The sequence below is a fragment of the Vipera ursinii genome, assembly GCF_947247035.1.
Source record: "Vipera ursinii genome assembly, chromosome: 3".
Lineage (NCBI taxonomy): Eukaryota > Metazoa > Chordata > Lepidosauria > Squamata > Viperidae > Vipera > Vipera ursinii.
In genome coordinates, this window is record NC_139516.1 from 193,630,787 (window position 1) to 193,658,327 (window position 27,541).

Here is a 27,541-nt window from a genome sequence, read left to right on the forward strand (position 1 = left end):
TATAATACTAAAGTTGTGATTGCTGGTCAAGAAGTTTTGGTTCTAAAAGAAATTCCTCCAAAGATTTTAAAGAGAAGGAAGGACTTTATATTTCTTGTGCAAGAGCTCAAGCAAAGAGATATAAGGTTCAGATGGGAGATCCCAGCTGGGTTGAGCTTCATGTATGATGGCAAAAGGTACTGTTTGGGTACTGTGAAGCAAGCGCATGATTTTTACAACAATGTTTTAAAAGCAACCCCATCAACACTTTTGGAAGCTGCAGAGGGATCTGGAGAAGGAGAACATCAAGAGGATGAAGATGGACAGATAGACGAGAAGGGTACAGGAGGAGATCAAGCTGCAACTCTTTTGGATGATCCTAGAGAACAGAGGGTGACGCGTGCTGCCTTAAAACGCTCAAAAAAGATAAAAAAATAAGACCAGTAGAAATCTATGGAACTTCCACAATATACTTATAGTCAAGTGGTAGTTGTGTTTTTAAGAGTTTTGGGATGATATGTATGGTAACAGAATTTTTAATTTGGAATTAATGGACAATTTACTACAGAGGAAGAGGAAGAAAGTTTTGTGGGTTAATGCGGGTTAATTTGTGTAAGAACTATCTATTATAGCCTATTTTGGCTAGAGAGGTTAATAGGGATAGGTGCTTGTGATGTGTAAGTGAGAATATGTCTAGGTAATAGTGAATTGTGGAAGAACATAGATGGGAATGATGCTAGTTTTCTTTTATTTTAGTTCTTTATACATATTTAGTATTGTTAAGGATTGGTTTACTCTATATAAGCTAGAGAGTGATGGATTTTAGAGTTTATAATTGTTAGTATATGATTGTTTATGATTGCTTTTTAGATATATACCTTGTATTTTGCTCTGGGAAGTGGGGGGGGAGGGGGGAGGAGGGGAAGTAGAGGGGGGGGAGGCAGGGGAGGGAGGAGGGAGAGGGGGAGGGGGGGAGATAGGGGGGAGGAGGGAGGGGGAAGGGGGGTTTTTCAAAGGAAAATTGTATTTTAAAACTTTTCAATAAAAAAAAAAGAAAAAAAAAGAATTAGGATGCTTGGCAACTGGCATGTATTTATGATGGCTGCAGTGTCCCAATGTCATGTGATCATCTTTTGCTACCTGACAAGCAAAGTCAATGGCAAAGCCAGACTCACTTAATAACCACATTACTACCTTAATAACTGCAGTGATTGGCTTGACAACTGTGGCAAGAAAGGTGGTAAAATGGAGCAAAACAACTTGTCTTGCTTAGCATAATGTGTGGTGGGCATATTTGTTACAACTAAAACTACCTTGAAAATAGAAGATTCTAAAAATGAGTGTGTGCTTTACAAAGCTAGCATTATTTACATTGCAAATATCCAGACAGGTGGTAGCAGATTGCATGTCTCTGCTGCCAACTTGCGATTGCCCTGATGTTTGCAGCCTAATTATGGTAGATCTAGTAACACATACAGATTAAGTGGAGGTAACCTTTTCTGAATGACAGTTCAGTTGTTTGAATATTATTAAGCAAATATATATAGATGTTTGGTCTTAATTCTGTAAAAAATGAAATGCTTCATAACAATTATTTAAAATGTATTCAATACCTTCAATTTGTATTTTTTAAAGATGAACCATTCAGGGTAAGAGAAAATATATTTTTTGGAACAGGAAGATGGGCCCCAATTAAAAGTAACACAAATACTCTAAAATTAATGTTTTTAATTTTTATTTTTAGAAACTGCACTGTTTTAAAGATTTATTTGGAGAAGCTCTGTTTCATTTAGATAGCATCACTTGCCAGCAAAAGGGGTTTAATTTTCTAGATTCATTATTTATGCCATAAAATATATATTATTTCTTGATTGACACCTTTTTTTACTAGAAATTTAACCTCAAGGATGTAGCACTCTTTTGAAAATCCACATTGCCAACCGCCTTCTCTTTAAAAATGGTTTTGAACATACTGTTAAAAAAATACCAATTCCCAGCCTACTATGTCTGTGTGTTTGATGATAAAGAAGTTGCCAGTTTTATTTTGGAAGGCTCAAGTGTAGACCAGCATGAATAATATGTTGAATATTAATATTAGGGAGGACGGCAATGGTAAGCTTAGAGACAATAATAAAGATAAGGAAATTTCAGTGAAACAAAAATCAAGTGGTGATCTATAGCTGATGGATAGTGTACAGGGGGAAAAATCGATGATTTGAAGATTTGGAGATAAGTTACAGGTAGCCCTTCTTTAACGATTGCCTCAGTTTGGACAGCCATTTGTCCAGAACGGTATAGGGTCCTCTGCTTCATCAGGGGGTTGGACTAGAAGACCTCCAAGGTCCCTTCCAGCCCTATTTATGACTTGTTCTATGTAGCTACTCTTTGTAATTACAATGAATGCTAACAATGAAAAAGAAACTTTCCCAAACTTCGCAGATCTGTAGAACACTGCAAAACACCGGCTTAAACCATTCCGTTTTCTCCTCTCCTAAATATAAAAAAAAAACATTATGCATATATTCTAGTCCAGGGGTCTTCAAACTTGGCCCTTTTGTGACTTGTGGACTTCAACTCCCAGAATTCCTCAGCCAGCATGGCTGGCTGAGGAATTCTGGGAGTTGAAGTCCACAAGTCACAAAAGGACCAAGTTTGAAGACCCCTGTTCTAGTCGGAGAAAATGCGCTAAACTCCCAGCACGGAAAAGGCCGTTTCAGACGCGCCCAGCGCAAACCTCTCCCTCAACCTTTCCTAACTGAACCGCGAAAGGCAGGCGGAACGCCCAGATCACGTGACCAAGCGGTCCTGCCTCGTAAGCTCCACCTCCTCTCCTTTCCTCTTTTCCCCTCCCCCGTCGGCACAGCGGGCTTAAGCTTTCTGCGCTTGCGCAGGAACCCCCGTCCTTCCGGTTCTTTCCCCCACCCCTTCCCTCGATGCCGAGCCCGGTTGGCTTAAAAGTATTGGGGCGGGACCGGAAGAGGCGACTGCAGGCGCAAGGTGCAAGGGGGGGGGGGGCTGGTGTCTCTAGGGTGACAGGAAGGCGGAGCCGTTAGTGGCCGGTGAGGGAGGCCATGGAGGAGCCAAGAGCCGCGGCTGGGACGGAGGCCACCGCGTCCTCTCTTGAATGAAGGGAAGTCGCGGTCGCCGAGGGAAGCGGCTGTCCCTCGGCTTGAGCCGCGTCGCCTCCACGTCCGCTCGCCTCCGCGCTGGACAAGGTGAGCGAGAGAGGAGCGAGCGCCCCTGCCCGGGAGTCGCCTTCCTCGAGCCGCTTCCTCTCCGTCCCCTCCCGGGGAAGAAAGCGCACGGGCGGGTCTTTCTTCCTCGCTCCTCCCTCCCGTCGGAGTCCTGATGAGGCGACGGCTGGTTGGTTGTCCGGGCTTTTCCCGGCCGTGGGCGGCCTTGCCCTCCAAGCGAGCCTCCGGGAGGCCCCAACGTGGCTTTTCTGTCCACGGACCTTTCGAGGTGGGGGCGTTATATTCCAGTGCAAAAGCTCTACCGCAGCGTTTCCCAACCTTAGGAACTTGAAGATGCGTGGACTTCAACTCCCAGAATTCCCCAGCCAGCATAGCTGGCTGGGGAATTCTGGGAGTTGAAGTCCACGCATCTTCAAGTTCCTAAGGTTGGGAAACGCTGCTCTACCGTTACCAAAACTAAAACCACATAAAAGAAGACAGTGTAGGACACGTATCTTCCAAACAAACTTAGGCATTTGTTTTTTTTATTTCTTTTTTTAAAAATTAGCTGGTAGGCTTTCTGTGGTTGGTTGGTTGGATTTGTTTTCCTCTGTGGGAAAGAGAAGGGTAAATATTAGAACAAAGTTTCTCCGTTTCTTTCTCTCATGCAAGCTGATTTTAACGTAATATCCGTGGCCATGCTGCAGGGGTCTTCAAACTTGGCCCTTTTATGACTTGTGGACTTCAACTCCCAGAATTCCTCAGCCAGCTTTGCTGGCTGAGGAATTCTGGGAGTTGAAGTCCACAAGTCATAAAAGGGCCAAGTTTGAAGACCCCTGCCATGCTGTGTTTCCCTCCCCCCCCTGCTCCTTCATTTCACCAGCACTTTTTGCCCCCAGGAGCAAAACTTTGCTTTTTCTGATATTCCCAGCGGCCTTTGAGAATAACGTTGGCCCCTCTGAAGAGTTCAGCTTTTAATTCCTCTGGTGTTCAAACTATACATACAACTTATGAAGGGGAAGCCTGTGTTTGACAAGCTTGGTTTCATTCTCACAAATTCTGAGACAAATACTTGAAATTGCGGTATCCTGAGAATAAGGCTTTAGAAAGGGATTTTAAAAGTCTCTCGGCTATATTTCCTATCTACTGTATTGCATTTACCAGCTAGTTGATGGGATGTGAGTAACAGTATATTAACTTGCTAGGTAGTCTCTCTCTCTCTCTCTCTATATATATATATATAGTTTGCATATAGAAATGTGAGTCTACTTGAGATAAAACTTGGTTGCTTGTGTAGCACACTAGACTAAATGTATCAAAACTGACTGGTGCTGTCTTTAGGAAGGACTAGCGTGTGTATGACTAAAGCTAGTAACCTACTCCTCTGTTTTATTAAAATAATTGTATATAAAAGCCTGAGCTGAACAGAGCCATCACTCTGGTGATGACCATGGCGTATGAATTAACATACGTTTTCTCTGTGTGTGGAATTGAGTACTCCAAGGAAGTGAATCTGCAGATTTAATTATATATGAAAAGCTCAAAAATATGTATTGGAAGATATTTGCCGTTATATAGGTAATTAGAAAGTAGGTATTTATAGGTTAGTTGAAGGGGGAAGAAAAGTAAGTTGATTTTTGAAAAGTAGATCAGAAAAAGGAAAGAAATGAAAAGAGTGAAATAAAATAATGGCAGAAATACAGAATGCATATGAGAAAGCGATAGCTGCAATAAACTGATGAAAGACTTGTGAAAGAAAGCTACAAAGAATGTACTGTAGTTAAGAGTAAAATACATTTCAGAGATTCGTGTTTTAATCAAACTTGAAAAAACATTTTGGAACTGAGCGAATAGAAAGAACACCACATAAATACTATAGTTTAGATGTCTTGCAAGCAGGAATTTAAATGGAACTTTATAATTTAGTAATGTATTATATCTAGTACTTGCCCATCTATGCATGTAAAACACTGAAAAAGATATAATGCATACAGTTCATATATGGTTTTTTATAAAAAACATTTACTCAAAATTTACTGCTCTTGTAGCTTTAGGAAGAAGAGCAAGTTTGGTGTAGTGATTAAAGCACCAAGCTAAAAATCTGGAGACACTGAATTCTAGTCCTGCCTTAGGCACAAAGGTGGCTCCATGACCTAGGCCAGTCATTTGTTCTCAGCCCTAGGAAAGAGGCAGTGATAAACTACTTCAGAAAATGCAGGGATTTCCCTGTGTAGTTGATTCTAAGGAAACAAACATTAGGCAACAGCATCTTTTGTGTGTCATTTAACTTGTTTGATAGTTTGGAGCATATTTTTTAAAATAGACTTCCATAAAAGTAGCTTTTTATTGTGAACTAGTTGTTTCTTTGACTAATAGTGTCACACAGATACATATGAGCCCAAGCAATCTAATATTTTTTTGAGACTTTGCCAAGGTGTATTAGAAATAACACAGTTTTTGCCACTCTGTTGCTGAACTGCTTTAAAGCAACCTTTTCAATTAACATTGAAAGAAGCCTAACATTTGAATTCAATCTTCATTATATTGAACCAGTTCAGACATTGTAGCCAAAAGTGCAGATATTGTAACCAAAATATAGTTTAGCTTTGAAAATTTTCTATTTGAATAGGCTCAAACTATTTTATATTTTATAGTTTGATCCTATTCATCCATCATCTACTTTCCTGGAGCTTTTCTTTCCTCTGATGGACAAATATTTCTGCAAACAGTTTTCATCCAAATTAGGGTTTTTTTAATGATTTTTCCTTGTTAGTTCAGAGACACATTCTCATTAGTATTAACTGTAATGCACCTAGTTGGGATATCAAAGAAAGCTAATGAGAATGTGAAAATGGAATAGATCACAATATGATTTGGAAAAGGAAGCAAAAAGAGTACAGCATAATGGCTTGCGCATCATGCCCAAACCATCCACGTTTAGGTTTTTTTATTTATTTATTTATTTATTTATTTATTTATTTATTTATTTATTTATTTATTTATTTATTTATTTTATTGGATTTGTATACCGCCCTATTCCCATAGGACTCAGGGCGGTTTACAGGGCAGTTAAAACCATGAATACAAAAAATTAAAAACAATTAAAACAATTAAATTCAAGCCCCAAGAGTAAATCTAAAACCCAGTTAAATTAACAACCCCACATTCTGGACCAAACAGATCGAAGAGCCAAGTTTTCAGGTCCCGGCGAAATGAGCGAAGGTCAGGGGCAGTCCTACGTTCTGTGGGTAGTTGGTTCCATAGTGCAGGTGCACCCACAGAGAACGCCCTTCCCCTGGGAATAACCCGCCGGCATTCATTAACCGGCGGTACCCTGAGAAGGCCCTCCCTGTGGGGGCGCACAGGACGATGGGAAGATGATGCCGGCAGCAGGTGTTCCCTTAGATAGTCCGGACCCAAGCCATTTAGGGCTTTATAGGTCATCACCAGCACCTTGAATCTCACCCAAAGGGCAACCGGAAGCCAATGCAGCTCACAGAGAAGAGGTGTTACATGGGAGTATCGGGAAGCTCCCATCAAAACTCGCGCGGCTGAATTCTGCACCAGTTGAAGCCTTCGGGTGGTCCTCAAGGGCAGCCCCATGTAGAGGGCATTGCAGTAGTCTAACCGGGATGTCACGAGCGCATGAGTGACTGTACGTAGAGCATCTCGCTCCAGATAGGGACGCAACTGGCGCACCAGGCGAATCTGGGCAAAAGCCCCCCTGGTCACGGCTCCTATATGATCTTCCAAACTGAGCCGTGAATCCAGGAGGACTCCCAAGTTGCGAGCCCTATCAACGGGGGGTAATACCTCATCCCCTATCGTTAATGATGGAGAAGGCTGGTCAGCCCGAGATGCCGGTATGAACAGCCACTCAGTCTTGTCAGGATTGAGACGAAGCCTGTTTCTCCCCATCCAAACCCGGACCGCCTCCAGGCAACGGGACATCACAGTGCGGGCATCACTGGGTTGGGTCGGGGTGGAAAGAAAAAGTTGGGTATCATCAGCGTACTGGTGATACTCCATCCCAAAACCACAAATGAGCTCACCCAGCGGCTTCATGTAGATGTTGAACAGGAGGGGAGAGAGGACCGACCCCTGAGGGACTCCACAAACGAGAGATCTCAGGGTGGACCTCTGTCCTCCCTTCAACACCGACTGCGAGCGGCCCAGGAGGTAGGAGGAGAACCACTGTAAAACGGTGCCTCCCACTCCCAGCCCCCTGATACGCCACAGTAGGATACCATGGTCGATGGTATCAAAAGCCGCTGAAAGGTCTAATAGGACTAGGACAGAGGAACAACCCCTGTCCTGAGCCCGCCAGAGATCATTCACCAGTGCGACCAATGCCGTCTCTGTGCTATGCCCAGGTCTGAAACTAGCTAACCAACTAACTTGCTGGCCTACCTTGTCAGGAAAAGAAAACATTTTCCATTGTTGAAGTGCTTTAGATGTCTATAGATTTTGACAGTTTTTGTTGAGGTCTAGCACAGTACGAATATATATATATATATATATATATATATATATATATATATATGTGTGTGTGTGTGTGTGTGTGTGTGTGTGTGTGTATATGTATATATATATATATATATATATATATATGTATATATGTATATATATATATATATATATATATATATATATATATATATATACACACACACACACACACACACACATATATATATATACACAGACACACACTCACTCCAGTAGTATTCTTGATTTCTTAAAAATCAGTGGGATATCTGGATATAGCAATCCTGCTTGCAGACTAGCACTGTGAACTGCATTAGATGTTCATGAATACCATACTTTCCTTTTGATCTTTGTTAGTAATATGCATTTTAAGTCGTAGTTGTAGCTACATTGAAATGTATGTGCAGACCTCTCAGCACCTATGGCTGCAAAAGCATCCAGATAGCATTACGGTTATCAGTATATTTTCCCCTCTTTTTCAGGTGAAGTCTTTCATCATGGCAATTACACAGTTCCGTCTATTTAAAATTTGTACGTGCTTGGTAGCAGTACTATCTTTTTTAAAAAGATTGATTTGCAGGTAAATATCAAATGTTGCATGTGAGTTTGCTCTGATTTTTCCTCTAAGATTTCTACCTCATTACTCTTGAGAATTTTCTTTGTGTGTGTTTCAAATTGGGGAAGGGGGAATGTAGTATTCCTTCAGTAGTTTTTTTTATATGAAGGTTTAAAATGGTTACAAACATGAAGTGGAATCTTCCTTCATTAAACAATGAAGTGACATAATTTGAAGTTGCATTGAGATTTTTTTTTAAAAAAAATAGTAATGTCCTTTCTAGTATCTTTGTGTAGCTAAAGAAACTGATATAATAATGCTTAGAAAAACAGAACACTACAGTGTCATGTGATTAGTTTTACCACTTAAAAATAAATATGTATAATACAAATATTTATACAAGAACTTGTTTTGTAAGTGTGTGTTTCTTTCTTTGCATACATAAAATGAGTGATTGATTGAATTAATATATATCTCAAGTATTCAGAAAAAAGGAAAAATAATATATATTTTTCAGTAAGGAAAAAGCCACTACGTTAAATAATATAAAGAAGGACAGATAGTAATGTAATACTAGTATTCTGCTATGGTTAAGTTTTGTACTGTTTTGAGAATTGCTGTGAATTGTTGCCTGAAATTATAGATACTACTTCTGTTAAACAGGAATAGGAATAAATATATATTCAGAAAATATTTGTAAAAATAATTTCTAAAGATCTAAGGAACCACATATTCATTTTTGTTTAGTTTTTATCACAACAGAAACAATGCAGAGACATGTAATAACGTTTAACTTTTATTTTCTAAGCACTTTTGCTGCATTAGTAGTGATTATAATCTTTAGGGCAAAAGAATCTAATATTTGATTTGATTTGTAAAGGAAAAGGAATGACAATTTCTCTTGAAAATTCTGATGATTGGAACAGGAATATTTTTCCTTACTTTCTGACAGACCTGCTTTTTGTTTATACTGTTTTCTCTGTCTTTATAAAGTTACTTTCCTCTTAAGGCAGGGATGTCAAACTCGCCATGTCACGTGATGTGTCGCGATGTATTGTGACTTTTTCCCCCTTGCCGGAGGTGGGGTGGGCGCACCTTCCGCGTGACGCATCCGGCCTGCAGGCCAGCAATTTGACACCCCTGTCTTAAGGTTTTGATTTTATAAATATATGCTACAGTTTTCTACACTATTTTTTAATAATGTTTTACCCTTTCAAATATGCATGTCCAGCATGCATGCTAGTTTTTCCACCTATCTGCAGGATTTGGAAGTTTAATGATGCATATTTTTTTATATGCTATGGCAGAAATAAAATGGAGTACATGCTTTTAGTACTGAGAAGCACTCAAGCATGTAAATCTCTTCAATTGGGAAATGTCAGAGTTTCTTTACATATTATAGGAGAATCCATCTAAATGTGCATGAATGTGATAATTGACATACCATAATGTAATCTGTACCGTTTTATAGAAATACCAAGTTGTTTTCTTAAAGTTAGCTTATTTCTTAAATGTTGATTCTACTGTACTTCTTGTTATTACATCATTTTATAAAGGAAGGTTATCTTAGTGAAAAATTCCTTGAATAATATGGATAATGCCTTGAATTTTAAATTGGTAGTGCCTTGAATTTTAAATTGGTAGAAAAAGATCTGGAAAATAGAACTATTGGTTTTATTCTTAAATTAGGATGTTAATCAGTATGGGTAGTCCTCAACTTACAACAGTTCATTTAGTAACTATTCAAAGTTACAGCGGCAATGAAAAAATTAACTTATGAACATTTTTCGCACAACCATTGTATCAGCCCCATAGTCATGATCAAAATTTAGACAGTAGACAACTGACCCATATTTATGACAGTTGCAGCATCCCAGGATCTTGTGATCACCCTTTGTGATCTTCTGACAAGCAAAGTCAATGGGAAAGCCAGATTCACTTAACAACAGCGTTAACAATTGCAGTGGTTCAGTTAACAACTGGCAAGAAAGCTCATAAAATGAGGCAAAATTCACCTAATAACTGTCTTGTTTAGCAACAGAAATTTTGGGCTCGATTATGGTCATAGGTTGGGGATTCTCTGTAGTTTAAATTTCACGAAAAGTGCTAAGCTTTTTAAATATTCTAACTTTTAACGTAGCTTTGAAATGATTTCTTATTTACAACTTCACTTTTATCAAATGTGTCAGAGTTAAAAAGAAACTTTTGTTTTTCAGGACCGGAAGAGGACGAAAGCTTAGTGGAGACCAAATAACTTTGCCAACTACTGTGGATTTTTCATCTGTTCCTAAACAAGTAATATATTGAATGATCTGGATATCAGTTTTTAAAATTAATTCTACCTAATGACCCAATAAAAATAGGTTATGCATTATGCACATTAGATGGCCAATAAAGAATGGAACTCTTTCCCTTTTCTTTTTAGCCAGAAGTAGAAGATTGGTCTTCATGGGATGAAGATGCCCCTACAAGTGTGAAAATTGAAGGTGGTAATGGCAATGTAGCCAATCAACAAAATGGATTGGAAGAAATGGAGCCTGATTACTTTAAGGACATGACACCAACAATAAGGAAAACACAGAAAGTAGGTTTTCAGCACTGACAACAGTCTAAAATCTATATTACCTTCCAATGTGGTTGTTATTTAGCAGTGAAAATTGTTTTCTGTCAGCCGTCCCTTTGGTAAATGCAGCAAAAGAAACTTCTGGGACATTATTTTACCAAGAGTATAACTTTACTGATAAATCCACACAGGCACAGAAGTAGCAAAGCCAGTTCTAAAGTTTTCGCACGAAAACCAGCATAGATAAAATCCCCCTTTTCCCCTGGACTTACCCACTGTTCATTGTCCACCAATCAATTGCATTCATTTTGTTTTGGAAAAAATCTGAGCGTCTCAAAGTTTTCCCAGCATTTGACCTTGGAGTGTTGGGACTGTCCCATGCTGTGATGGCTCACTTGCATTCCTCAATGCCCTCTCAAGCCTTTCTTGCATTTCAGTACCTTCCATCCTCCCTCCCTGTTTCTGTTGTCTGATTGTGAGCAGGGGTGTGTAGTGAGTCAACCATGACATTTTTTAATCTGTGGCCCAGTTAGATAGCTTATATACCGTATTTTTCGGACCATAAGACGCACCGTACCATAAGACGCACCCAGTTTTTAGAGCAGGAAAACAAGAAAAAAAATCTTTCTCCTTCTCTCTCTCTCCCTCTCTCTTTCTCTCCCTCCCTCTCCCATTGTCCCTTCCTTCCTTCCTTCCTTCCTTCCTTCCTTCCTTCCTTCCTTCCTTCCTTCCTTCCTTCCTTCCCTCCCTCCCTCTTTGTCCTTCCCTCTTTGCATTAGAGCAGTACCCGCGGAGGCGGCCCTGCAGCCCGGCTTTCTCTTGCAGAAAGCAAGCTGAAACTGAGGGAGATTGCCAGAAATGCGAATCGGCCGATCTCACGCTCCTGCAAACTCCCTCGCTTGGTTTCAGCTTCCCTTGCTACAAGAGAAAGCAAGCTGAAACGAGGCAGATTGCAGCAGCGCGAGATCAGCCAATTCACATTCCTGGTTGTCTCCGGGGCTCATGAGCGGGTCGTGGGATTACCGATTCCCACGACGGGGAATGGCAGCAGGTGGATAGACAGAGGGCCGTATCGTTACCGGGAGGGCCGTCTCCGCTATTTGCAAGCGGTGAGGCGCTCCGACCCTCTGCCTCTTCCTCGAGGTTCCGGGAGCGAGGATGTGCAGCCTCCTGAGCTCCGGCTGGTGTACCTGAATGCCAGGTCCGTGGTTAACAAAGCTCCCCTCGTTAGGGATTTAGTTGAGGGTGAGCACGCGGACCTGGCTTGCATCACGGAGACTTGGTTGGGCCCAGAGGGTGGGGTCCCTTTGGTTGACCTCTGCCCACCAGGCTTCCGGGTGCTACATCGGCCACGAGCTCATGGTAGGGGTGGGGGTGTGGCGGTGACTATGAGGGAGACCTTATGTCCGCGGGAGACCACCGTTCCTCAGATAGTCGGGTGTGAGTCTCTCTTTGTGAGATTTGGTTCTGAGGCGCAGTTGGGCTTGCTGCTGGTGTACATTTCGCCTAGTCGCGCAGCGGCAGCCCTGCCCGAGCTGCTCGATATCCTCTCGGGGTTGGTGGTTGAGTTTCCCAAACTTATTGTTTTGGGAGACTTCAATCTACCATCCCTGGGAGGTTCATCTGAGCTAGCTCGGGAGTTCATGGCTTCCATGACGGCCATGGACCTGACGCAAGTAATTTCTGAACCTACTCATGAGGGAGGCCACACCCTTGACCTGATTTTTTTATCTGGACGGTGGTTGGATGATCTTGGTGGGGGCTCTCCATTTATTATGCCCCTGTCATGGACCGATCATCACCTCCTGCGGCTGGTCTTCCGTTTTGCCACCCCCTGCCGTGGGGGTACGGAGCCAATTAGATGGTTCCGCCCCAGACGCTTAATGGATCCTGATAGATTCCAAGCGGCGCTGGGGTCCCCACCTGCCTCCATTGCTCACAACTCGGCGGATGCCTTAGTGGAAGCCTGGGAAAGGGCAGCCACTGAGGCACTTGACCGGGTTGTACCCTTGCGGCCCCTGACCCGGTGCAGATCCCAGCGAGCTCCATGGTTCTCCGCGGAGCTCCGGGAGATGAAGCGTCGGAAACGGGGCCTAGAGAGCTGTTGGAGGTCTAGCCGATCCGAATCCGACCGGTTGCGGTTAAGAACCCATATTAGGTCTTATCTCGCAGCGATGAGGGTGGCGAGGTGTAATTACTTCTCCACCCTCATCGCGTCCGCAGATAATCGCCCGGCCGCCCTGTTTAGGGTGACTCGCTCACTTCTTAATCAGGAGGTGAGGGAGGATCCCTTGCAGGGTCGTGCCGAGGAATTTAGTCAACATCTGTTGGATAAAATCGCTCGGATTCGGACCGGTTTGGACTCCAGCTGGGCAGAGTCTGGCGATCAGGACACGGGTGGTCTTGTCAATGTTATCTGGGAAGAGTTTGATTCTGTGACCCCTGATGAAGTGGACAGGATTATGGGGAGGCTGAGCTCCACCACATGTTTATTGGACCCGTGCCCTTCCTGGCTGGTTTATGCAGCTAGGGAGAGGACTCGAGGCTGGCTCCAGGCGGTTATATCTGCTTCTTTGAGTGAGGGTTATTTCTCCACCGTCTTGAAGGAGGCGGTGGTGAGACCTCTCCTCAAGAAGCCTGCCTTGGACCCAGCTGTATTGAACAACTTTCATCCAGTCTCCAACCTTCGCTTTCTTGCGAAGGTTGTTGAGAGTGTGGTGGCGCATCAGCTCCCTCTGGTCCTGGATGAAGTGGATTATTTGGACCCCTACCAATCGGGTTTCAGGCCCGGGTACAGCACGGAGACGGCATTGGTCGCTCTGGTGAATGATCTCTGGAGGGCTCGGGATAGGGGATATTCCTCTGTCATAGTCCTATTAGACCTCTCGGCGGCTTTCGATACCATCGACCATGGTATCTTGCTGCGGCGTCTCAGGGAATTGGGAGTGAGAGGCACAGTTCTTCAGTGGTTCTCCTCCTATCTCCTGGGACGCTCGCAGTCGGTGTTGGCAGGGGGCAGAGATCGGCCCCTAGGTCTCTCGTTTGTGGAGTTCCTCAGGGGTCGGTTCTCTCGCCTCTCCTGTTCAACATCTACATGAAACCGCTGGGTGAGATCATTCGTGGTTTTGGAGTTGGGTATCATCAATATGCTGATGATACCCAACTTTTCATTTCGACCCCAAACCACCCCAGTGAGGCCCTCGCTGTGATGTCCCGTTGCCTGGAGGCGGTACGGGTCTGGATGGGGAGGAACAGACTTCAACTCAACCCTGACAAGACTGAGTGGCTGTACATTCCGGCATCCCGGGACATTCAAAATGTTCCATCTCTTTCTATGGGGGGTGAGCTCTTACCCCCCGTGGATAGGGCTCGCAACTTGGGGGGAGTCCTAGATTCACGACTTACCCTGGAAGACCATATAGTAGCCGTGACTAGGGGGGCTTTCGCCCAGGTTCGCCTGGTGCGCCAGTTGCGGCCCTATCTGGACCGGGATGCCCTGTGTACGGTCACTCATGCGCTCGTGACCTCTCACATAGACTACTGTAATGTTCTCTACATGGGGCTTCCCTTGAAGACCACTCGGAGGCTCCAACTGGTACAGAATGCGGCCGCGAGAGTTGTCTTGGGAGTTTCCCGGTACTCCCATGTTACACCTTTGCTCCGCGAGCTGCATTGGTTACCAGTTGTCTTCCGGGTGAGGTTCAAAGTCTTGGTTATGATCTTTAAGTCCTTACATGGCATGGGTCCGAGATACCTCGAGGACCACCTGCTGCCGGCGTCAACTCCCCTCCGCCCTGTGCGTGCCCACAGAGAGGGCCTCCTCAGGGTGCCTCCAGTCAGGGAATGTCGACTGGTGGCCCCCAGGGGGAGGGCCTTCTCTGTGGGTGCCCCGGCACTATGGAACCAACTGCCGGTTGAGCTCCGGATGGCATCGGACCTCCGATCCTTCCGTCGCGGGTTGAAGACCCACTTGTTCGAGTTAGCTGGTCTGGCCTTAAGGGGAATATGGGTTTTTTAACTGGTTTTATTATTTTTTATTGCTGTATTTTAATTGGGCATGGTTTAATTCTCTTTTAATTTTTGTATACCTATTTATATATGCCCTGTGAACCGCTCTGAGTCCCTAGGGAGAAGGGCGGTATAGAAATCCAATAAAACTAAAACTAAACTAAACTAATCTCCTCACTCCGTTTCAGCCTGCTTTCTCTTGTAGCAAGGGAAGCTGAAACCGAGCGAGGGAGAGTGCAGGAGCGTGAGATCGGCGTTTCTCAGCACGTGCCGATTTGTGCTCCACTTGCAGAGGTTGGGGCTGGCCATACGGATCACCTTCGGACCATAAGAAGCACCCTCGTTTTCCCCCCCCCACTTTTGGGGGAAAAAGTGCGTCTTATGGTCCGAAAAATACGGTAGTTAACTAATGTAGTTTAAAAATAATCGTATCCAATAGAGGTACAGCATTTTGAGCAATATAAATTCATCATCATAGACTTGAATCTGAGTGAAACTGCCAAAGCAGAAAACAATTTTCTCCTTTCAGTTTTGCATCAGACTTTACTGACTTTTGTGTTTGTATTCTTTGGGAGTACAGCAGAATATATACGTGTAATGAAGAAACAATTTGCATTATTTCGTCCTTTCTGCTTTGCATTTGAAGTGTAATCACATTGAACGACTTGTATGTTAACATAATTTCCCAGCCATTTTAATAAGTTTATGTGCTGAGCCATATAGTTTTAATCAAGGGTGAGGTTAAAGAAAAAAGTTTGAAAGGAAAACTGGTTGCTACACATGAATTAAGTTATGTGGATCGAGTGAGGTTATACATTTTTGTTTGAGGGTTTTGCAGGATTGCATTGCCAACTTTCTTCTGACTGATGCTGTGGTAAAGCCCCACCTCATTCCATCAAGCAGCTGGACAACCCTATTCCATGCAAGCAAATGTGCAGAGTCAAAGGGCTTTGCTTCAGTTTGTTTGAGTCCTATCCCTTACCATAAGTAGGCAATAAGGATATTGCATGTAATTAGGGCTAGGTTTGTGTGCAAAGTTAACACATTTCAGGGTATAGAATTCTGAACAGTCTGGATTATATATTCTACTAATCAGCTAAGCTTTTGAAAACAACATTGGACCATCCGAGAAGCAAATAAGCCTGCAAATATCTTTAGCTTGCAAATGTCCCTTTCTTTCCATTTTTTTTAATCCCATTTATATCCCGCCCTTCTCCGAAGACTCAGGGCGGCTTACAATCTAAGAAGCACAAATCAATGTGCTTAGCAATAGCCTTCATTCTATGTATATGCCTGCTTATTAGGGCTTCCCCCCCAAGCAGCATTATTACAAAGTCAGCTTAATTGCCCCCAACAATCTGGGTCCTCATTTTACCTACCTCGGAAGGATGGAAGGCTGAGTCAACCTTGAGTCTGGTGGGATGCGAACCTGCAATAATTGCAGGCAGCTGGTGTTACTTGGCCCTTTTATGACTTGTGGACTTCAACTCCCAGAATTCCTCAGCTAGTATGCCTGGCCTTGGAATTCTGGGAGTTTATTTATTTATTTATTTGGTTTATATACCGCCCTATTCCCAAAGGACTCAGGGCGGTTTACAAGGCAAAATTTAAAACAATCCGATATAAAATTAAAATAAATTAAATTAAGTCTAATTGCAGGCAGCTGGTGTTACTTAAGGAGGCATTAGCCCACTGCTCCACCAAGGCTCTTTTGTAGATGTTAACAGCACAGAAGCATTTGCTCCTTTTAAACAAATTACTTTTTTTCCTTTTCATCTATACTTATGGGTTGATGAAAAAAGTAAGAAGAGCAATGCTTTCCATATTGGCTTATAACAGGGAGTTAAACTTAGCTCAGGAAGATGGCTGACCCCTGGTGGCCAAAAAAGAGAAGGGTAGAAAGCAGTGGCTTAATTGTAGTGAAGGCAAGGGAACAAGGGGTCTGGGGCCTAGAAGCACAGAAAATCCTTTTGGTCTTCTCCTTATCCTCATTTTTTTTTGGCCTCGTGCTTTTAACAGTCGTCATTGGACTTCTGTATTCAGCCTGCAAAATCAAGGTGCCCAAAGGTAACAGTGAAAAGAGCTTTTGCTATAGTGTCTGATTTTATAGTCTAGATCTGGTAGCCTAAGTATAGGGCCCTAAGAGGAGCCATGTCAGAAGAGCAGCATGGAGAGAGAGAGAGGAGTTGGTCTTGCAGCCAGTGCCACTTCCAAGTTGCTAACCAGAAATCAAATGGTTGAGCTGACAGAGCTAAGGATGCTTTGGTTGATTGAAAAAAGTGATGGGGAATTCTTGCAGGGTTTAGGCCCACTGCTGGTCTTGCACTGGCCGGAAATGTAAGTTAACATCTGTGAAACAGCGAACATGGCATTGTTTGTTGCGTGACATCAGTTTTTATAGCTGGGTTAATAAATTTTCCAATTTTATTTGTTAATAATAGCAATATTGCAAATCACTACTTTCAATTCATGCTTTTCAGATCATTGTTAAAAAACGTGAACCTTTAAATTTTGGCAACCAAGATGGTAGTGCCGGATTTTCAAGTAGATTAGCAGCTACACCAGATGTTCCTTTTATTCATCAATCTGTAAGTAACTTCTTTATCGTAAATATTTTTTTTGTGTAATTTCCAGAATGTCTTAAAGAAGGAATACTAGCTGTTGGGGGGGGGGTTGAGAGGGGGGAAATAGGTAAGACAAATTGATAGCCGTAATCTAATAAAGCCTTAAGTTGTGTAAAAATAAATCCCATACTGTTGTCTTAGGTACTCTAATGAATTTACCTGTTTCACCTGTCATTCCAAATTCTCACTTTTATTTAAAAACCATGCTCTTCTATACATAAGTTTTTGCTTCTTTCAATAAACTTTTATCCCTTACCATAGATCATGTATTACCTATTACCTTTCAATCAACATCTGCATATCTAATTTTTCCCATTCATTCTCCCACGTTTACTAAATATTCTACCAAGGTATTCGTATTTATCTATTTCAACTTGCTTTTTATCATTTGTACGTAACCTGAAATTAACCCCTTCCTTGGTTTTTATGAATTTTCAGATCAATATGCCAACTATTTGAATAAAATTAAAAATAAAACTGATGAAATAATTTGGAACAAAATCTAAGTGATGGGATGCTGGAATGGATATTTTAGAGACTTGTTTGGAACTGTTAGTGTTATATTGAAGACTAAAATGAAAAATTCTGTATATGTTAGTATCCAAAAAGAATTGATAAAAAAGAAGTCATAAATGTGGCAATATTAAAAAAATGAAAGGTTGCAGAATTAGGTAGTATAATTTAGAAATATTAATGTATGGAAATGTTTTATCTATGAACTGGCTCTGTAATTTGTTTAATGTGGCTGCTATGTGCCTGACAACTAAAGGAATGCCCTTGTTGTTCTCATAGAATGCCCTTGTTGTTCTCTTTTATGATTCATGGACTTCAACTCCCAGAATTCCTGAGCCAGCGTGGCTCAGGTTGGAAACCTCTCCCTTCCCCTCAGCATGGCTGGCTCAGGAATTCTGGGAGTTGAAGTCCACGAGTCATAAAAGAGCCAAGGTTGCCTACCCCTGCCATAGAGTGAAGAGAGCAAAAGCAAAGGCAAAAACTACAGGTGGATTAGTTTATTAAGTATGTTTAATTGAACATGATAGAATAGATCTTGATGAGCAAGTATGGGTTTATATTGGGAAGCTCAGACATTTACTCTTGTACCCAAATATGTGAAGGTGAGAGAGGAAGTTGACTTGAAAGAACAACAGGACATTGAATAATTGGAATTTTGGAATGTTTTGCAAAAGCATTTTTTGTGTTGTCCCACCTATGCAGTTAATAGGCACAATCCCCTAATTTTTAAGCATAATAAAAAGAAATATGCTTATCTTACCAAGAATTAGGAAATGGGAGGATGATGGCCAAGAACCTACTAGTGTAGACTGCTGTTACTAAGCAATGTAGTCATAAAGAATGGTGTCATGTGACTACATTGATTAGTGACAACAATCCTAACGGTCTTACAGTCATAACCCCAAGATATGTGGTGGCCACAGGGGGGCTGTTATAGTGACGCAAGACTGTCGGATTCAGGGAGCCGTGGGAGGGAAGAAAGGCCATTGGATGGCGGGTGTGGTGCTACACCAGCCCAGTAGGATAGGGCGTGTGGTGCTGTGTGAATGAAAGAAGACCATGTGGAGGGTGTAGTGATGCAAGATTGTGGGGCGAGGAGTGTTGCATAAGTGCAGGAAGACCATGGGGTGAATGGTGTGGTGCAAGCACAGAAAAGCCTAGGGGACTTACCAGAACAACCTGCAACCTTCCATGCTGGCTTCCCCACCAACTGCTCGTGGGAAACTGGTAGGAAAGGTTACAAATGGCAGCCATGTGCCAATGGCTTCCTATGATATTATGATTGTGAGCTAGGAAGTCATATTGTGATCACGTGACTATAGTGGTGCTGTGATGGCCAGAACTTTGAGAATCAATGGTAAGCCATTTTTTTCGGTGTTGCTGTAACTTTCAACAATCACTGAACAAATGGACCTAAGCCAAAGACTGCCTGTAACAGTTATATGAGAACATGTTAATTAAGAAAGTATTGGCTAGCATTTGAAAGTGTGTTGGTTTCCCCCCCCCCCCTGTATTACAGTGAATTCGTTCAAAGTAAATTGCTGCCCATAAGTCTCTCTTCAGTGCTTTCCAGGAATAAGGAAGGAAGTAATGTTTTCCAAAATTTTGAATTGGAACAGTATTTTGGAGATACTAATTAATTTCCATTTGCAGCCAGAACTAGGAGACTTGGAGACATGGCAGGAAAACAAAAATGCTTGGGAAGAAGAAGAAGATGCTTCCTGGCAAGCAGAAGAAGTTCTGAGGTAACTTTACCGAATCCTGTAACTGATTATAACTTATCCATCCACCATGATTCAGAGGAGGTTCACTGTGACTGTATCTGGATATAACGACAAACCCTAGTTTATCATACGATCAGTGAAGTCATAATGTGAATTTTGTTCCCTCTCTCCTGGCATGGAAGTAAGAGCACATTAAAGCCTTTAGCTTTCCTTTGTATTTAACAACCTTAATTAAAGTTTGAACTTAAGCTTATGTCAACAAATCATTCTTTTTGACCTGAGGATACAATTAGAAGTATGTCAGTAAAGGAAATATACAATTGTTAGCATGATATATCACCAAGTACCCATTTACAAGAAGGCAAATCAGTTTCTCAGGGTATTTTGTGCCATCTCAATTAGATCCGGTGGAGTTCATTGTCATTCCTGCAAATAAACAGGATGACAGGATGTGCTGCTTTGCTTTGTAGGAAGTCACCTATTTATGTTTTTTAGAAAGCTCTTTAAAAAAAGAAGAAGCAGATATCATAGGTAACCTGATGGGCACCAAAGATTTTCTTAAGCAGACATTGATGCTCGTAGACACTGTACTGCCTGTCTGAACCAGATTTTTATTCTGAAAAATGTGAAGAAGTTTACAGTGCAAACCTACTCTAAAACTTCTCAAACTCTCCATTTCCATTGGAGAAACTGCAGTTAATCACTTCATCTGAATCTGAAAATTACTGGTGAGGATTTCTGCCAGCCTTGAAATAGATGTGTCATGCCTTCTGCTGCCAAATCATGTCAGCTGTTGGTGATGCTAATTGACACCTTCTCTGTTTGGCAGCCCTTTGCTCTTAAAGAGTGCTGTCATTGCTAGGATAATAATTTAACATTTTTTCCAAATATTAGGTAGTCTTCTAATTATTGTCCCAATTCTGTTACCAAGAGCTTAGGCTGGTAAAACATAAAGATTCTCATATGAAGTCTGGCAAGTAGGTAAGGCACTGGTGGAGAATATCTTGGCTATGTAGAGGATTGAACTCAGTTTTCCATGTCTTATATTTTTATTGTATTGTTTTTAATTCAATTTAAGGAGTTTGGGATGTATCTCCGTCGGAGTTGTTTATAATGGGAGGCACCTTAAAGCTCAGTAAAATAAATAAGGAGATAAATGCAGAGTACTCAAGTCAGTGGGAAATCTTTGCTCAGTTATTATTTAACACTTAGCCACAATATAAAGTTACATACTGCTTGTTAAGACTGCATTCCCATGCATCAAGGATGCAAAATTTTGACTGCTACTATTTCCTCATGAAACTGTTGCATGGCAAAAATGAGAGGTAGGACTTGGGGAAAAAATATTCTATATTTTTTCATATTTTCCATTTTTATTTTGAAGACTCCTTTTTTGCCCCAATAAAAAAGCTATTCAGAAGTGGAAGTGATGGGATCTGCTTTGCTGAAATGCTTAAATGATGTTTTTATGTAGATGCTATGAAGAAACACCTCCGAGCTGAAAGTAGTAAATTTAACAATTTACAAAGTCTGTATGGCTATTTGATAAGATGCTTATCACTCTCTGGCACCCTGAAAGATAATAAGTATATGTATTTCAAGGAATGTATGTTTATTGAAAGAAGCACAGAGGGTTGCTTCTGGCCAGTTTATTATAGGAAAGTGAGACTTGGCTATGACAGGAGATATATAAACAGTGACTTGAATAGAATAGGAGTAGGGTGATTAAGAAATATATGTGGTAAAACAAAAAGAGACAGAGTCAAGAATGAATAAACTCAAATGTGGATTGAGGTGCTTTGATCATATAAGGAGAATAAGTGAGGATCAAATTGTAAAAGAAATATACCAAGGAATAATGAATAGGTTTAAAGGAAGAGGAAGACTATATATAGTTTATGAGATCTTTCGGGTGGGGGGGAAAGTAAGTAGTTTGAAGAACAAAAGACAGTGTATGAAATATGCCATGTTGGTAGAAGGTGGATAGTTTTGATAGTTTACAAAAATAGATATATATTGTGAATGGGATTGGTGTAAACTAGTTTTAATTATACTTACTTTCCTGTTTTTTCTTTCATGCCTTTAATTTCCTTGATTTATTATTTCATACGCTCTCTTCTGTGCTCTGTTATGTTGGTCATCTTAAGAGAAAATAGTCTGATGGGAGTGTAATTATATATCCACTAACTATTGTTTCACATTAAAAACAACCCACAAGCAAGCCAGCAGAGGGCTCAGCAGACAGCCAACATTGCCTTTTAGAGTCCTGGATAGAAGGCATTGCTTGAAGATTACCCTCTTTCTTCTAATGCTAGACATTGTGTGAAATTTTTGCCATGGTAAAATCAAGCTAAAAAGCTGAAATCTATTGTTTCCTCAAAGACAGTATGCTTTGGACACAAACCTCAAAACAAACAGAAAATTCCCAAAAGGGGGTTATTTATTTAATGAGTATTTAAGATCATGGTAGAAAAGATAAGGAATAAGCAAAACAAACATCAATACAAACATAATTTTTTTTAAAAAAAAATAACATTTTCTATGGTTTCCAAATTAAATTGAATTCTATAACTGACTTATGTTTCAAGTATCAGGTTATTGTTTACAGATTTCCACTGCTTAATTTGTTATTCTATAAATTTTAAATTTTACATGGCAGTTATGTAAAAAAGGCAATTTGTGTATTATTGTGGCTTATTAAATGGCTTTTATATTTCTTTTGTTCGATTTTAATTGCTTTTTATTGTAACTGATGTATTCTGCTCTGAATCATAAATGAGCTAACATTTGAGCGGCCTTATAAATTTTGTAAATGAACAAATGGCCATTTTTACTCTCATCCATTCTAGCTTCCCCTTGTAAAGTGCCTTGCATCTTTTCAGGCTCTTGAAGGTGTTTTATCAACATACACATTGAGCATAGCTCTTATTAACAATGTTATGTCCTTGGCCTGAGAGCATTTGTTCCTAATTTCAGAGAAAACATAAGAACAGCCCTGCTGTATTATTCCATATGTCTGTTTAGTCCTCCCAACTATTGCAGTTACCAGCTCATTGTTTGGGAAGTTTTGGCACGTTGCCTGTCATTCAGAAAGTGGTAAACAACCATCACAATTAGTGTCCTTAAATAGCCTCTTCTTGTCTGAATTTGTCATGCTCCCCCTTTAATAACTGCCATAATCATTAGATTCTGTCCGTGAATTCTATATCCTATGTATGTAGTGTGCAAAAAAAGTATTTTCTTGGTTCTACAATTGTGGGGTTACAACTCTGATAATGGGAATTGTAGTCCTACAACAACAGGTGTTTGGAAAGGCTTGACTTGAGAATTTGGGCCATAAGAGAGAGTGGCCCTCTGTACCGGGAGTCTTGACTTATGACTACAATCGGAACTGGACCTTCTGTCGCTAAGCAATGTGGTTAAGTGAGTTGCACTTGATTTTAAGACCTTTTTGCCATGGCTGTTAAGTGAATCACATGGTCTTTAAGTGGAATCTGAATTCCTCCATTGCCTTTGCTTGTCAGAAGTCCACTGGGAAGATTGTAAATGGTGCTCACCTGACCTCAGGAAACTGCAATTGCTGTAAACACATGCCAGTCATCAAGAACTTGAATTTTGATCATGCGACTGATGGTCATAAATGCAGGGACTGGTTGTAAATCACTTTTTTTTCAGCCCCACTGTTACTTCAAATGGTTTTTAAATGAATTATTGTAAGTTGAGGACTATCTGTATCTTCTAGTGCTGCCTAAGTATTTCTTGGAACAATATCCAACTCCACTCCCATAGAGTTAGTGAGATCACTAGTGGAAGTGAATAACAAAAGGTATGTTTTTCTTTCTGCGGGCCGGCAGGAATGTCAAACTGCCGGCCCACGGGCCGGATGCATCATGCTGAAACTGTGCCTACCCCATTGCCGGCAATGGAAAAAAAGTCACGACACCTGACGCTGCGAGTTTGGCACCCCTGGTCTAGAGAGGTTAAGGCACTAGCCTAAAAAGCATCAGACTGTGAGTTCAAGTCCCGCCTTAGCTGTGAAAGCCAGCTGGGTGACTCTGAACCAGTCACTCTCTCTTAGCCCAACCCACCTAACAGTGGGGAAAACAGAAGGAGGACGAAGTTGTGGTGGATATGTTCCCTGCCTTAAGTTATTTGTCAAGTAATAAGGGCAGTATGTAAGTAAATATATCATCAAAAACCGAGCTCAAAATGTAGAACATAATTGTATTTCAAACTAACAGTGATGTACTTAAAAATGTAATTATCAAAAGAGTTTTGAGGGTGTGTTTTGTAAAGTTAAATTGCAGGTGAAAAAGGTAACACATGGCATACATGATGGCAGAAATGGTCAAATTCCCCAATTAATAGCTTTTACAGCAATCCCCTAAACGTTGGATAGAATATAAGCTTATTAATTATATCTGTAGAAAACTGGGCATATTGTGATCTGCTGGACATTGCCCAATGGAGGAGTTCCATCTAAACCTGCAGGATGGTGGTCACTGAACACAGAAAGTTACGTCGATAGAGCTCAGTTTACCATTTCGTAGCTTAATAAGCAGTAACGATTCTACTTTTAAAATTAAATGGTGCTCAGCTTATTCTACCTTCTAATGGATTATTTGGGTCATTTGTACAAGGTATTTGGCAGTCCATTTCCACGCTGAGTATAAGCAAAGAATATGAGTGAGGTTCAGGAAATGCCTATAATACTGTAAGATCTTGAGTTACTCGAGGAGCATTTAATTCTGTATTTTCTGTGAAATTTCAGGCAGCAGAAAATGGCAGAAAGAGAAAAACGGGCAGCTGAGCAACAAAGGAAAAAAATGGAGAAAGAAGTACAGCGGTTAATGAAGAAAGAACAGAATAAAATCGGTGTGAAGTTGTCTTAATGCCACTTGTTAATGCCAGCAAAGGGAGAGAATTCAGTTTCCACAGCATTGCACCATTTTCTAATGATCTCAGTATTTAATAGAACTAAAGTTTTCCGTTTCATTTTTGAAGACATCCAGGAAAAACAGTTCATAATTCCTTAGTGTATCTTCAGCTGGACAGTTGAAATGACAGAAGCCTCATTGCACACAATTCCTCTAGGACAGGCTGGGGTTTTGTGCTGAAGCCGGATTGCATTGCATTCCTTGCAAAGAGATACTGCTACGTAAACTCTTCAGCTGCCTGTTTTGAAGCTAAAGTAAAAAAAAAGGTGTAAATAATTGAATGATGGCAATCTATTCTATTGTCTATTACGCTTATTACTGAAAAGACTAATTAAATGATTTTAAACAAAGTCTTGCTTTTTTTGCTCATTCCCACAATTCTTGTCTTTGCTACAATACCAAGTTGTCAGGACCCACCCCAATCCACGTCTTAGGAAAACAAAAACTCTTGGAGTCAGTTCTAGTCCAAAAGGAATTTTTACTAGGACATGCTTTGTTGTGGAAATACAAGACGGGACTTGGTATTGTTTTACAAATTGAAACTTTATAAAGAGTTCCCGGTTCAACCCCCCTTCCCTCAACCCCATTTGGTCAGCCCCCCATCATTTTACTTCATGTCATCCCTTTCATGGGAAAAAGGGAACTTCGAATCTTTACGGTTATTGCCTTCTTCCTTTACAGATTCAAATGGAGACACAGGCCAGATGCCTCCTTCTCTAACCCTCCCCTTTGTTCCCCCAGTTCAAAAGGTTTCTCTTGGTCTTTGAAATAACCTAAGGCAGGCTGGATCCACATGCGCTCCTCCTTCCTCGGGAGATGGCAGAATCCATGGCGGGGAGATAATGTTTTAAACATACATTTATGAATGTGATATAAATGGATTCTGACACAAGTGCTTGGTATTGTAATGCATCTTGTGAAGAAGCTGACTGAACTGACAGCATTATGCAGAAAGTAAATGCCAGTTGTGGTGACATTGACTTTTTTGCTTTGTGTCTCTGGCATATCTGTTTCAGAATTAGATGCTTATTTTCAAATAGGGAAAAATTAAGTGACAATTTTATGTGATATGGTTCCCAGCAAAACCCTCCTTTTGTCTCTTATTGCTTCCAGTTGATAGACAAGAGGTCAAGCCCTAGACCCCTGCAATGGGGGGTTGCCTTAGGGCTTGTGTATTTCGCCTTTAACATCTATGTGAAACTGCTGCATAGGTCATCTGAAAGCATAGGGTGTAGTCTCATCAGTATGCTGAAGATAGTCAGTTATTTCTACCCTGGGCTAGGCAAGTAATGCTTTTATGTTGCTGTCCAAGTCCTTGGAGGCTGTGACATTTTGTGTGGGTTCAACTCTGACAAGATGGAATGACTAGGTTTTTGGCCCCTCAAACAATGGTGACTTGAATGGGGTTGTCCTCCCCTGGACTGAGCTGGCGCACAACTTGGGTGTCCTGAACTCGTAGCTTTTGGTTGATGAGCAAGTGGCAGTTTGCACATCTTGTATGCCCATTGCGTCCTTTCCTGGACTGAGAGTCCTTGCTCATGATCACTCTTGCTTTAGTTACTTCCCATTTAGAGTGGAGTGCACTTTACATAGGGCTGCCCTTGAAGGACACTTGGAAGTTACACCTGGTCTAGAATGCATCAGTGTGCACAGTATTAGGTGTTAATAGGTTTGCCTAGACCTCTACGAGCTGCACCTGCTCCCAGTTTCCTTCTGAGTCCAATCCAACATGCTGGTTTTCTTACAAGCCTTACATGGCAGTGGACCTGGTTATTTGCAGAACCACCTCTATCTTAAGAATATCTGGCTGTCAAATTCTACATAAGATACAGTAGGCACGTTAATCTAGATCCTTTCCCTGAAATCCTTCCACTTAATAGGGCCTCAGAAGGGTGCCTTTACATGGCTGTCTCTAACCTATGGAATGCCCTTCCCCCCCAACAATTTAACCCCCTCCCCATTTTAGCTTTTGGGAAGGCCATCAAGACCTGGTTTTTTTTACTCAGGATAGGACAGAAAGGAATGAAACAAGGGTCATTGTAGCTTACTGAGGAGCAGTAGGGAATAGTTAAAGCTTTTGTTTTTGTCTGATCTTTTCAATGTTTTATGTGGGTTTTTTATGGTTATGTTGTGAGCTGCCCTGAGTTGCTTAAGATAGGTGACCATCAGTGGTGGGATTCAGCTGGTTCGCACCACTTTGGCAGAACCGATAGCTAATTTTTTGTTACCCAGGCCCAGAATGGACTTCTAGAAGCGGCATCCACACAGAGAACCGGTTGTTCACATATTTGAATCCCACCACTGGTGACCATATAAACCTTTTAAATAAATAAAAATATTGGAGGCAAATAGGGAATAGCACAAGATTATAAATAAACTTTTATTACTTGGTAACGGGTTATTGCTTCTAGGCCAAGCATCCATAATTCTGAAAATAAATATAAGGTTATCATAAATCAATATGAAGTAAGATTTCTCTAAAGAGAAAAATAAGCATTTGTTTATTCTTGCCTGGAATGAATTACTCCAGTATCTTAATATAGCATGCTGACCCAGTTCTTGAGTGCTTGTCAAACTCAAAAGCTTGGAAGTCTTATAGGAATCCTGTGTTCTCAGAGCTCCTTGTTCAGGAATGTCTCATGGGTGAGTCTCATCCTCTCTGATCCACCAGTCATAAAAGCAAGAGTAAGAGTTGTCTAAAATTCTCATAATAGAAGTAAATTTCCTGCATTAAAAAGTTACTCAGTTGATGATGAAATGGATTAGTAGTACTAGTTTTTAATGTGTGTTTTTTAATTCTTAATGTGGACTTCTCAAAAGGAGTTGGATAAGCAAACACTGTCACTATGTACTTTTTCTAGTATTCAGTTATATGAGAGTTTAGACATATTGATCTGAATCTTTCATAGACTAGGAGAATCTAAATATGGGAATATAAGATTATGTTAGTTAATTGCTGGAGTTATTTGAGTAGAA

General features: G+C 41.1%; 1 protein-coding gene across 1 annotated transcript; it reads left to right on the forward strand.

Annotated features, from left to right (window-relative positions):
- Window positions 1–2,984: 2,984 nt before the first annotated feature.
- Window positions 2,985–24,915, forward strand: EBAG9 (estrogen receptor binding site associated antigen 9). The gene is made up of 7 exons (XM_083361244.1): window positions 2,985–3,194; window positions 8,123–8,220; window positions 10,413–10,491; window positions 10,622–10,780; window positions 17,248–17,355; window positions 19,558–19,649; window positions 24,400–24,915. Exons 2-7 carry the CDS (start codon window positions 8,138–8,140, stop codon window positions 24,518–24,520), a joined length of 642 nt encoding a protein of 213 aa, XP_083217370.1. The 5' UTR covers window positions 2,985–3,194; window positions 8,123–8,137; the 3' UTR covers window positions 24,521–24,915.
- The last annotated feature ends 2,626 nt before the right edge of the window (window positions 24,916–27,541 follow it).

What these genes read in the sequence shown, in the direction of transcription:
- EBAG9 (XM_083361244.1), top strand. Translation starts at nt 8,138, where the DNA reads ATGGCAATTACACAGTTCCGTCTATTTAAAATTTGTACGTGCTTGGTA. An exon ending in TTTCATCTGTTCCTAAACAA is followed by an intron (nt 10,492 to 10,621) that starts GTAATATATTGA and finishes TTTTCTTTTTAG; the next exon opens with CCAGAAGTAGAAGATTGGTC. An exon ending in CAATAAGGAAAACACAGAAA is followed by an intron (nt 10,781 to 17,247) that starts GTAGGTTTTCAG and finishes CATGCTTTTCAG; the next exon opens with ATCATTGTTAAAAAACGTGA.